The sequence below is a fragment of the Manis javanica genome, chromosome 14 (assembly GCF_040802235.1).
Source record: "Manis javanica isolate MJ-LG chromosome 14, MJ_LKY, whole genome shotgun sequence".
NCBI classification, from domain to species: domain Eukaryota; kingdom Metazoa; phylum Chordata; class Mammalia; order Pholidota; family Manidae; genus Manis; species Manis javanica.
In genome coordinates, this window is record NC_133169.1 from 13,912,034 (window position 1) to 13,924,450 (window position 12,417).

Sequence of the window (12,417 nt, forward strand, 5' to 3'; positions counted from 1 at the left end):
TGGATTCTAAATGCTCAAGTTCCTTCTGGGACATTACCTCAAAGAAAGGAGATTAAAGCTGTGCATTTGGCTTTTGGGGTCAGCAAACTTTTTCTGCAAAGAGCCAGGCAGCAAACATTTTAGGCTTTGCAGGCCACACCTTTAAAGTCATCTGTAGTCAGGGAAATGTAAATTAAAAACAAAAGGATATCTTTTTTGTTTGTTTTTTGACCCTTAGATGGGCAAAATATTTAATTGGTAATATCCAGTTATGGATGAACTTGTGAAGACAAAATTATTCCAACCATTAGAATTACTCTGGTAGTGTTTACCAAAAATTTAAATGTGCCTGTTCCAAGGACACATGCATAACCAATGAGATTTGATGCTCTAGGTGCACTAGAGGGTGCTGCCTACACAAAGTTATTATTCCATATTATTCATTAGCCATATGAAGTGGCAAAAGAAACTGGTTCAAACCAAAATTCCTCAAACACCAGAAAGAGGGCTCCATGAAACTGAAATCACCAATCTTCTTGGTAAAGATTTAAAATAAAAATCATAAACATGCTCATGGAGCTATAGAAAAAGTATTCAAGATCTCAAGGAGGACTTCAAGAAAGAGACAGAAACTGAAGACTACAGTATCCAAAATGAAATGCACAATGGAGGGATTGAAAAGCAGATTAGAAGAGGTAGAGAAGAAGGTAAATGGAATAGAAATTAGAGAACAGGAATACAAAGAAACTGAGGCACAGAGAGAAAAAGGGATCTTTAGGAATAAAAGAACAATAAGACAACTCTGCAACCAATTCAAACAAAAGAATATTCACATTATAGGGGTACCAGAAGAAGAAGAAGAGAGAAAAAAGGATAGAAAGTCTCTTTGAGGAAATAATTGCTGAAAACGTCTCCAACCTGGGGAAGGAAATAGTCTCTCAGACCATGGAGGTGCACAGATCTCCCAACACCAGGGACCCAAGGAAGACAACAACAAGACATAGAATAATTAAAATGGTAAAAATCAAGGACAAGGACAGAGTATTAAAAGCAGGCCAAAGAGACAAAAAAGATCACATACAAAGGAAAACCCATCAGGCTATCATCTTCTCAACAGAAACCTTACAGGCCAGAAAGGAGTGGCATGATATATTTTAGAGAATGAAACAGAAGGGCCTCAAACCAAGAATACTCTACCTGGCAAGATTATCATTTAAATTTGAGGCAGGGATTAAACATAAGCAAAAGTTAAGGGAATTTACCTCCCACAAACTGTCTCTACAGTGTATTTTGGAGGGACTGCTCTAGATGGAAGTGCTCCTAAGGCTAAACAGATGTCATCAGAGAAAATAAAACCACAGTAAAGAAAGTAAACAATTAATTACTAAGCAAATGCAAAACTAAATCAGCTACCCACAAAGTTAGTAAAGGGATACACAAAGAGTACACAATATGACACCTAACAGATAAAGGGTGGAGGAGGAAGAAAAAGGAGAAAAAAAAAAGAATCTTTATATTATGTTTGAAATAGTGTAATAAGTGAGTTAAGTTAGACTGTTAGATAGTAAAGAAGCTGCCCTTGAACCTTTGGTAACCATGAATCTAAAGCCTGCAATGGCAGTAAGTACGTATCTATTGATAATCACCCTAAATGTAAATGGATTGAATGCACCAATCAAAAGACACAGAGTTACAGAATTAATAAAAAAGCAAGAACCCTCTATGTGCTACTTACAAGACTCACTTCAAACTCTAAGATGTACACAGACTAAAAGTGAAGGGATGGAAAAAGATATTTCATGCAAATAACAGGGAGAAAAAAGCAGGAGCTGCAATACTTGTATCAGACAAAATTGACTTCAAAACAAAGAAAATAACAAGGACAAAGAAGGACATTACATAATGATAAAGGGGTCAGTCCAACAAGAGAATATAACAATTATAAATATCTATGCACCCAATGTAGGAGCACCTACTTATGTGAAATAAATAACTAACAGAATTAAAGGAGGAAATAGAATGCAATGCATTCTTTCTAGGAGCTTTCAACAAACCACTCACTCTAAAGAACAGAAAATAAGTAAGGAGACAGAGGCATTGACCAACACATTAGAACAGTTGGACCTAAAAGACATCTACAGAACTCTCCACCCAAAAGCAAAAGGATACACATTCTTCTCAAGTCCACATGGAACATTTTCCAGAAAAGATCACATAGTAGGCCACAAAAAGAGCTGCAGTGAATTCAGAAGGATTGAAATTGTACCAACCAATTTCTCAGACCACAAGGTATGAAAATAGAAACAAATTGTGCAAAGATAATAAACAACCCCACAAACACATGGAGGCTTAACAACATGCTCCTAAGTAATGGATCAATAACCAAATAAAAACAGAGATCAAGCAATATATAGAAACAAATGACAACAATAACTCAACACCACAAAATCTGTGGATGCAGCAGAGGCAGTTATGAGAGGAAAGTATATAGCAATACAGGCCTACCTCAGGAAAGAAGAACAATCCCAAATGAACAGTCTAAACTCACAATTAATGAAACTAGAAAAAGAAGAACAAATGAGGCCCAAAGTCAGTAGAAGTAGGGACATAATAAAGATCAGAGCAGAAATAAATAAAACTGAGAAGAATAAAACAATAAAAGAATCAATGAAAGCAGGAGCTAGGTCTTCAATAAAATAAACAAAGTAGATAAGCCCCTATCCAGACTTACCAAGAAAAAGAGTCTACGCACAAAAACAGAATTAGAAATGAGAAAGGATCCATCACTATAGACACCACAGAAATACAAAGAATTATTAGAGAATACTATGAAAAATTATATGCTAACAAAGTGGAAAGCCTAAAAGAAATGGAAAACTTTCTAGAAAAATACAACTTTCTAAGACTGACTCAGGAAGAAACAAAAAATCTGAACAGACCAATTACCAGCAATGAAATTGAACTGGTAATCAAAAAACTACCTAAGAACAAAACTCACATACCAGATGGCTTCACCGCTGAATTTTATCAAACGTTTAGAGAAGATCTAATACCCATCCTCCTTAAAGTTTTCCAAAAAGTAGAATAGGAGGGAATACTTCCAAACTCATTCTTGAAATGAATCTACCAAAAATACATAAAAAAGATCATCCATATGATCAAGTGGGATTTATTGGAGGGAGCCAAGGATGGTATAGTTTTCAAAAATCTATCAACATCATCCACCACATCCACAAAAAGGACAAAAATCACATGATCATCTCAATAGATGCCGAAAAAGCATTTGACAAAATTCAACATCCATTCATAATAAAAACTCTCAACAAAATGGGTATAGAGGGCAAGTACCTCAACATAATAAAGGCCATATACTACAAACCCACAGCCAACATTATACTTTACAGCAAAAAGCTAAAAGCTTTTCCTCTAATATCAGGAACAAAACAAGGATGCCCACTCTCCCCACTTCTTTTCAACATAGTATTGGAGGTCCTAGACATGGCAATCAGACAACACAAAGAAATAAAAGGCATCCAGATTGGTTAGGAAAAAAGTTAAATTGTCACTGTTTGTAGATGACATGATATTGTACATACAAAACCCTAAAGGATCCACTCCAAAACTACTAGAACTAATAATTGAATTCAGCAAAGTTGCAGGATACAAATTTAGTACACAGAAATCTGTTGCATTCCTGTATACTAACAATGAACTAGCAGAAAGAGAAATTAGGAAAACAATTCCATTCACAATTACATCAGAAACAATAAAATACCTAGGAATAAACCTAACCAAGGAGGTGAAATATTTATAGCCTGAAAACTACAAGACACTTGTGAGAGAAATTAAAGAAGACACCAGTAAATGGAAATATATCCCATGCTCATGGATAGGAAGAATTAATATTCTCAAAATGGCCATCCTGCCTAAAGCAATCTACAGATTCATTGCAATCCCTATCAAAACATTCTTCAACAAACTAGAACATGTAGTTCTAAAATTCACATGGAACCACAAAAGACCCTGAATAGCCAAAGCAATCCTGAGAAGGAAGAATAAAGCTGGGGGGATTACACCCCCCAATTTCAAGCTCTACTACAAAGCCACAGTAATCAAAACTATTTGGTACTGGCACAAGAACATACCCATAAATAAATGGAACAGAACAGAGAGCCCAGATATAAATCCACACATATATGGCCAACTAATATATGATAAAGGAGCTATGGCTATACAATGGGGAAATGACAGCCTCTTCAACAACTGGTGTTGGAAAAACTGGACAGCTACATGTAAGAGAATGAAACTGGATTATTGTCTAACTCCATACACAAAAGTAAATTCAAAATGGATCAAAGACCTGATTGTAAGTTGTGAAACCATAAAACTCTTAGAAGAAAACATAGGTAAAAATCTCTTGAATGTAAATAAACATGAGCAATTTTCCTTAACACATCTGCTTGGGCAAGGGAAACAAAAGCAAAGATAAACAAGTGGGACTACATCATACTAACAGCTTCTCTACAGCAAAGGACACCATCAGTGGATTAAAAAGGCACCTTACAGTATGGGAGAATATATTTGTAAATGACATATCTGATAAGGGGTTAACATTCAAAAAATATAAAGAACTCACAAGCCTCAACACCCAAAAAGCAAATAACCCAATTAAAAAATGGGCAGAGGATCTGAACAGTTTTCCAAAGAAGAAATTCAGATGGCCAACAGGCAATTGAAAAGATACTTCACATCACTAATTATCAGGGAAATTCAAATTAAAACCACAGTGAGATATCACCTCACACCAGTTAGGATGGCCAACATCCAAAAGACAAGGAACAACAAATGCTGGTGAGGATGTGGAGAAAGGGGAACCTCCTACACTGTTGATGGGAATGTAAATTAGTTCAGCCACTGTGGAAAGCAATATAGAGGTTCCTCAAAAAACTAAAAATAGAAATACCATTTTACCCAGGAAATCCACTCCTAGGAATTTACCTGAAGAAAACAGGATACCAGACATATGCAGCCCTGTTTATCAAGCACTATTTAAAGTAGCCAAGAAATGGAAACAACCTAAGTGTCCATCAACAGATGAATGGATAAAGGAGATGTGGTACATATACACATGGAATATTATTCAGCCATAAGAAGAAAACAAATCCTACCATTTGCAACAACATAGATGGAGCTTTAGGGTATTATGCTCAGTGAAATAAGCCAGGAGGAGAAAGACACATACCAAATGATTTCACTCATTTGTGGAGTATAACAACAAAGCAAAACTGAAGGAACAAAACAGCAGCAGACTCACAGACTCCACGAAGGAACTAGCAGTTACCAAAGGGTAAGGGAGTGTGGTAATGGGTCGGGATGGATAAAAGGGGATTAATGGGTGTTATGATTAGCACACATAATGTAAGGGAAGGCAGTATTGCACAGGAAGACAAGTAGTGACCCAATAGCACCTTACTACGCTGATGGACAGTGACAGCAATGGGATGCGTGTGGGAGACTTGGTAATATGAGTGAATGTAGTAACCACAATGTTGCTCATGTGAAACCTTCATAAGATTATATATCAATGATACCTTAATAAAAAAATAAAATAAAGCGTTTCACCTAGAACCAAAGTTTTGAGAATGTATTTAACAGAAATACAGTAATAACATAAATGCACAGGGATGTACACTCTAGAAAATTGAAAACTGAACATCCCATGAACACAATAGTTGAATAAATATGATATATCTATTAATACAGATGAAATAATGTGCAGCTATTAAAAAGACTGTAGCATACCAAGGCTTTCTACAGGTCCCGAAAGACCCCATAATATTTTTATGAGAAAAGTTAAACCACAGTAGATATGATCTCATCTTTGTAAAAAATAAAACAATTCTGTGTGTACATATATATGTTAATTTCTTTTTTTCAACAAAGGAAAATCTATGAAAGAATTCACACCAAATGATTAGCACTAGCAATATAGGAAGTTGAGAGGGGAAAGTAATTTTGAATTGGAAAGGGGAGACTATTTTTTGTTCTAAAATTATACTTACGAGAAGAATGGCCTCCTTTGCGTGTTCTTTAAATGTATGATTCACTTTAAAATTTTGAAACATTTTTTAAAAAAAGATAAGAGATTTCAAGGACTGTACAAAAATTCTGACAGCAAATAACTACAACAAATTTCAGTATGCCAGAATATTGACTCACGCTTGGAATCGCTGAAGATTTTTTCCTTTCTGGCCCTACAAGAGGGCTTGCAGTCATCTCAGTTTTTGATCCGACCATTGTGCTGCCAAGTTTCCGAGCTACGTCTTTGTCCCATTCCTCTTTCTGTTCACTTTCCACACTGTTAGCCTGAGGCCTTTTGGTATATGACACGGCAGGGGGAATGGATGGACCAGCTATTAGAAAAAAAAAAATTAGCTGCTGAAAAACAATGGACGTATTTTCTTCTCACGAACAAAAAGTCTGCAGTAAAAATATCTTCACTTGAGTACCTTACACTCTGAACTAAAACTATTTGATTGCAAAAATTCAGTCAGTCCCTGAAAGAGGAATTCTATTTAATCATTCAGCGATATAAATCGGTGATAACTGGGATGACACAAGCACATAAAGATATGAGTGTACAATGCGTAATACAAGTGTGTGCAGAATCTGTCTGTTTTTTCACTTATTTGACTTTTCCCCCACCATGGTCACTAAAACGCCGCTGCTTCTGATTTGCCGAGATGCTTCGCTGGACCTTCAGGTGAGCAGGGGACTGAAGAGTGCTGTTGTTTAGGTCACTACTGGGCCGTGACCTCTGACACAAGTTTCCACTGGATAATGACTCACCGCCTTCAAACTGTAAGAAGAAGAAAGACCACCAGGATTTTAAGACAAAAAATGCTTATGTGAACAATATGCACTCTTGAGTTTCTTGTCTCTTCAAAGCCTTACAAAAGTATTCAGAACTGAAACATTTTTCAAAAATTTGGATACAGAACTACAAGTTGGCAGACAAGAAGGAGGGACCTGGATCTAATGTGTTCCCCTGAGTACATGTTAAGTTCTGGTACATTGTACAAATGGCTTTGGAGATTTAATTTTGTCAAAACCCCAAATAACAGCTACCAATTTTTGAATGGCTACTAAGTACTAGGTGCTGTGCTAAGCTGTTTATATGTGTTACTCTGTTTAATAATCACGACAAACCTATGCTTTATGACCCTGCACTTAATAGATGGAAAAACCGAGGTGAAGTATCAAGCGGGGCATGTGGGATTTAAACCCAGGCAGAGCTGGGATTCAAACTGAGGATAAAATCTGTAAGTTTTCATTAAGATGCCAGACACATATTTTTTGTTTTGTTTTCTCTACTACATTTACAGAACAAAATGTGATTTACTGGCTCTGATGAGGGAACTGCATCTACTTAAACTAAGCCTGGTGAATGGGGGGTCGATACACTACCCCTCTCTCTGTGACACAAAAGCCGTTTGTGGCCAGCACACTTCTGATTGACCCACTGGCACCCCAATGTGAAATCTAAATTCATACATAAAGATACTAATGACAAACAGTACAGTAATACTGATGATGAAAAACGATGATAGTTAATAGCTATCAGAACACACAGTAACGTGTGAGGAACCATTCTAAGGACTTAGAAGTTCTAATTCATTTAACCCTCTTAATGACCCTAAGAGGTTAGTACTATTATTATCCGGATTTTATAAAGCAGGAAACTGAGGCACAGGGAAATTGAGTAAATTGCCTAAGCCGCATAGTTAGTGGCTGGGCTGGAGCAGGGACTCAGTGCCAGGGAACCCGGCTCCAGGGTTCAGGCTCTTACTTCTTCCAGTAGTGTCATTAGTTTGTATACAATACAATTCAAAGTTCATTTTAATTTATGCATGGGCTGGGTTGTATGATTGTAAAATCAGTGCTTCCTTTATATTTAAATAAATAGAAAATTAAGGATCTCAGGAGTGAAATCTAAAATCTAAGTAGAAACAGTGTAAGACTTTAGAAATAACTATTTCGACTATTTCCCACTACTTAAAATTCTCTTGCCTTGGTCTCTTCTCCAGCTAGTAGTGTCCCTACTGAAACTCCTCTACTCCATTATAATATTAGTACCCACTATCGTGTTGTTGAGAGGATTAGATGAATTAATACATGTACAGTCCTTAGAATAGTTCCTGGCATGTTACTATGTAATCCTCGATTGAATACTTCCAAATCTATCACTGTTACTCAAATTGCTCCCTCCAGATCCACATCTTTTTGGCCAGATGTCTACTGGACAGCTCCATCCAACTGGAATCTCAAATTCAACTGCCCCAAATTGAACGACCTTCCCATCTTCCCCCTGAAATCCACTTTTTTCCTCTTGTGGCCAATATATCTAACAAAACCAGTCACCTATGCTAGAAACCTGAGGGTCTCTTTTCCCTCATTTCCAAGGTTACCAAGGACTCTTAATTCTACCTCTGATATGTCTTGGCCTGTTGTAGGTACCTGTCCTCTTGTATGTCCCAGGGTATCTAGTGCATAGCCCTAATCAGAGCATGTATCACACTGTTGACTGCTCATCTCCCCTCTAGACTGTGGGAGCCTTGAGAGCAGAGACTTTCTCTTCTTTTAGTCACAATACATAGCATAGTTTCTGGTGCAGAGTAGGTTCAATACATGTCAGCTGAACATACTGCTTCACTAATAGTTACTATCTAATTAGAAATGATTTCAGCCCATTCTATAAAAAATGCCACTTACAGATTTTCAACAAACTGTCAATGCTCTCATAAACTGACTCAGAATTTTGCCTGTATACCTGCTGTCCCAAATGATTACTTGCTGTTATGGTTTAATCACCATTTGTATACAGTTATTATCTGAATCTATTTCATTATATATCTCTTCTGGCTTGGAGATTTCCCAGTTGAATGTATCAAAGTCACTTGACGTTCTACAAGGCAAAATATCACCAAACAACCATTTTCTGGGTTCTTGCGTATATAAATCATTTAAGAATTTAAGACATGCATTTTCTTTTAAATGCTGTCACTTGCTCTTGTTTGAGTCACTGTCTCTTCTGCACACCCAGACTAGCCACAGTACCGCAGGCAGGGCCGTTGTATTTGCGTGTATAACTCTGGGAGGTGTCATCCCGGATTGTGAATGGCACCTCTTAGAGCTAAGCAAGGTGCCAGGCCTGCTCTTTCACAGAAGGTCTCCTGATAGGAAGAAATGAGTTCAGCTCATAACTTAGCATCCTGAGTTTTGAATTCTAATACATAAGAATGGTAGGGTCTTTATATTATCTTTGATACCACATAGGATATATTTGCTAATGTTGTATCTCACACTTAGCTATCACTTAACTCAAGAATTTAAAAAGATGGAAAACTTACTTCAGGTGGCTTTCTACCTAGAAGAATGTAAGTAGCCATAACCTCATCGTATTTCTGGTTTATTAAGGCATCATTTATCTCATCTCGTGCAAAGCCCATGGTGACCATGATGTCTAGAAATTAGAAAAAAGCAACACACAAATTTTCTGAAAATGGGCTTATTTTAGCAAATACACCAACAAAAATTGGCAAGTTTGCCAATGTTAGATATGAAAACTAAGTTTTGAAATTTTAAAGTATAATGTTAATTATAAAAGAATTATTTGAATTCAATGGATCAACATACAGATACCATATATTCACAGATACCACAGATTCACAATTTTTCATGCAGAAATTATCCACACCATGGGGTATATGTTCATGGGCCCTCTCCATCTCTCATCACCTGGCACATTCCTGAGCCGAGTTCCCTTGTCCAGCCAGAGGCTCAGCATATGTCTACCTGTGATACATACAAAATCCCTTCTCTCTTTATCTCTTACAACAACACTCAGCTCCATATATTCATGGAATGGTTTCTCTCATCTAACAATTTCTGCTTTCTGCTCTAAAGGCAGGTTGATTCTTCTTTGGAATGCCTGAAACCCATAGTTATAGTTGGGATCAGATTCCTAACACCCTAGAACAATCCTCCCTTGGTACTCTGCCCTCAAGCCGGACAGGAGCACAGCTGAGATGACTCAGTTGTGAGTTTCCAATAGCTCTGGTAATGGAGAAAAATGAAGAGAACAGGCTGGCAGCAGAGTGCTGGCTGGGGACAGGAGGATGCGCCCTGTGGATGCGTGGGAGACAGACGGGGCAAGCCAGAGGGTTCATCCCTTTAGCTCAGTGCCTCTTCATTTTTGGTTAAAATATATGCTATGTTTTCTGGTACTTATCAGTCTGATCAGTGCTGACACTTAAATCAGTCATTCCTCCTGTTAGGGATTGCTGAAAGAAAAGAATGGGGTTTATCTAAATTATTTTAATTTTCCTATTATTGTTACCAACAATTGAAATAGATTATAATATGCATGAGAACAAATTAAGGAACTTGAAATTTGAATGTTTAGTGTATACTGAGGGAAAGAAAAGATGATGAAAGTATTTTTCAACTGAAAATTGCTTCCTATCTGTATTTTTTAAACAATATATTGGTACACTACATGGCTCTTATAGCCTACGGAGAGTACATCTCAAAACAGTTGAAATCTTACCTATTCTTTTCGCATCATTGAAGTCTGGCTCAGGCTCACTGTACGGCTTTAGCTCTGCTTCCTCATGACCAACATTCATCCACCGATCTTTCATTATTTGCTAGGGAATAAACTCTACATTATGGTTGGCCAATCAGAACATTCAAATACTTATTTTATCTCTATTTTAGTAAACATGAAATTTTTTGGTTCACTCAATAAGAATCATGTGACATTTTCAAATTAAATTACTGTTTCCAGTTTGATTAGCAGGCCAACAAGAGCACAGGGCTTTGGGACACACAAACATATCTATGACAGCTTTAACTATCAGCCCACGCACTCACCAACCGTGTCAGCTCAAAATAACCTGCTGTCTGTGTTCCTCTAAAAGCAGTATTTTCACATTTGAAAGTTTTAACATAACCCTGACTTTAATCTCTGATTCACATTTTCACATTTAAGATTAATGAAGAGATTATCATTTTTTCCTGGTTTTCTACCAAATTTATACCTGTATTTTAAAATTACCACATGCTAAAGCATTAGGAAGGAAGAGATCACAGGGAAGGGAAATAAAGGTTGATCAGTAAATAGAGCTCAGACAGTATGGGAGGGGAGAGCAGTCACAATTTAACCTAGAGTCAGGAATTACTAAGAATCAGAGCGAAAACAGGGTTTGGTATGAATTACCAGAATCTAAGTTATGTTAAGTCTGTGAAACAAGCAGCCAGTCCTAGGGTTTAAAGGCAACCTAATGGAGGTATCCTATGGAATAGGGAAAATATTCACCATATGTCAGATCAGGAGCTAATATCCCAATATGTAAGAAATCCTACAATTCAATAACAACAAAAACTGCCCAACTAGAAAATGGGCAAAGGACCTGAATAGTTATTTTTCCAAAGAATACATAGAAATGGCCAACAAACATATGAAAAGATGCTCAACATCACTAATTATCAGAGAAAATAAAAACCACAGTGACATAATATATCGACTTCATATTTGTTAGGACAGACACTACTGAAAAAAAATAACAAGCATTGGTGAGGATACGAAGAAATCAGAACCCTTGTGCAGGCCTACTGTGACTGTAAAATGGTATCACTGCTATAGTAAACAGCATGGAGGGTCCTCAAAAAATTAGAAATAGAAGTACTACAGGATCCGGCAATTCCACTTCTGTGTACATATCCAAGAGAACTGAAAACAGGATCTTGAAAAGGCATTTGCACACGCATGTTGATTGCAGCATCAGCCACTCTAGTCAAGATACAGGAACAACCAGCCTGATGGATGGATGGGTGGATAAAGAAAATATATGCAGCCTTAAAAAAAAAAGAAGTAAATACTGTCCTATATGATAACATAGATGAACCGTGAAGACATTGCTGAGTGAAACAGGCCAGTCACAAAAGGACCAATACTCATTATATGAGAAATCTAAGGTAATCACACTCACAGAAACAGTCATTAGAACGGTGGTGGCCATTGGCTGGGAGGAGGGGGCAAGAGGAAGGGGGCAGGCTGCGCAGTGGTACAGGTTTAGTCACGCAAGATGAAAAGATGCTGGAGCGCTGCTACACAACACTGTGCATAAGCCTGTGGCTGCTTAAAATTGTGAAGACGGTAAATTTATGTGTTTTTCACCACACAAAGGAAAAGGCAAACTAGTGGGGAATAATTCTGTATTAACTTGGAAAAATTTTCAACATGTTATTACAACAGAATTCTAAGTTTCATTCAGGAATAGTCAAGGTGCTGATATATTAATATTATGTTTCTGGGTCCTACAAAGTATATTCCCCATCTCTTAACTTTATTTGCCAATATTCTACTAGAAAATA

General features: G+C 37.1%; 1 protein-coding gene across 7 annotated transcripts in view; it reads right to left on the bottom strand.

Annotated features, from left to right (window-relative positions):
- MARK1 (microtubule affinity regulating kinase 1) overlaps positions 1-12,417 on the bottom strand; it is a 120,718-nt gene that overhangs the window by 17,391 nt on the left and 90,910 nt on the right. For all 7 annotated transcript variants that reach the window (XM_037014251.2, XM_073221919.1, XM_073221918.1 and 4 more), the window contains 4 exons: positions 10,589-10,688; positions 9,390-9,502; positions 6,685-6,838; positions 6,199-6,392 (listed from right to left, as the gene is read on the bottom strand). In XM_037014251.2, the coding sequence (XP_036870146.1) occupies positions 6,199-6,392; positions 6,685-6,838; positions 9,390-9,502; positions 10,589-10,688 (561 nt within the window). The remainder of the gene's footprint in view (positions 1-6,198; positions 6,393-6,684; positions 6,839-9,389; positions 9,503-10,588; positions 10,689-12,417) is intronic.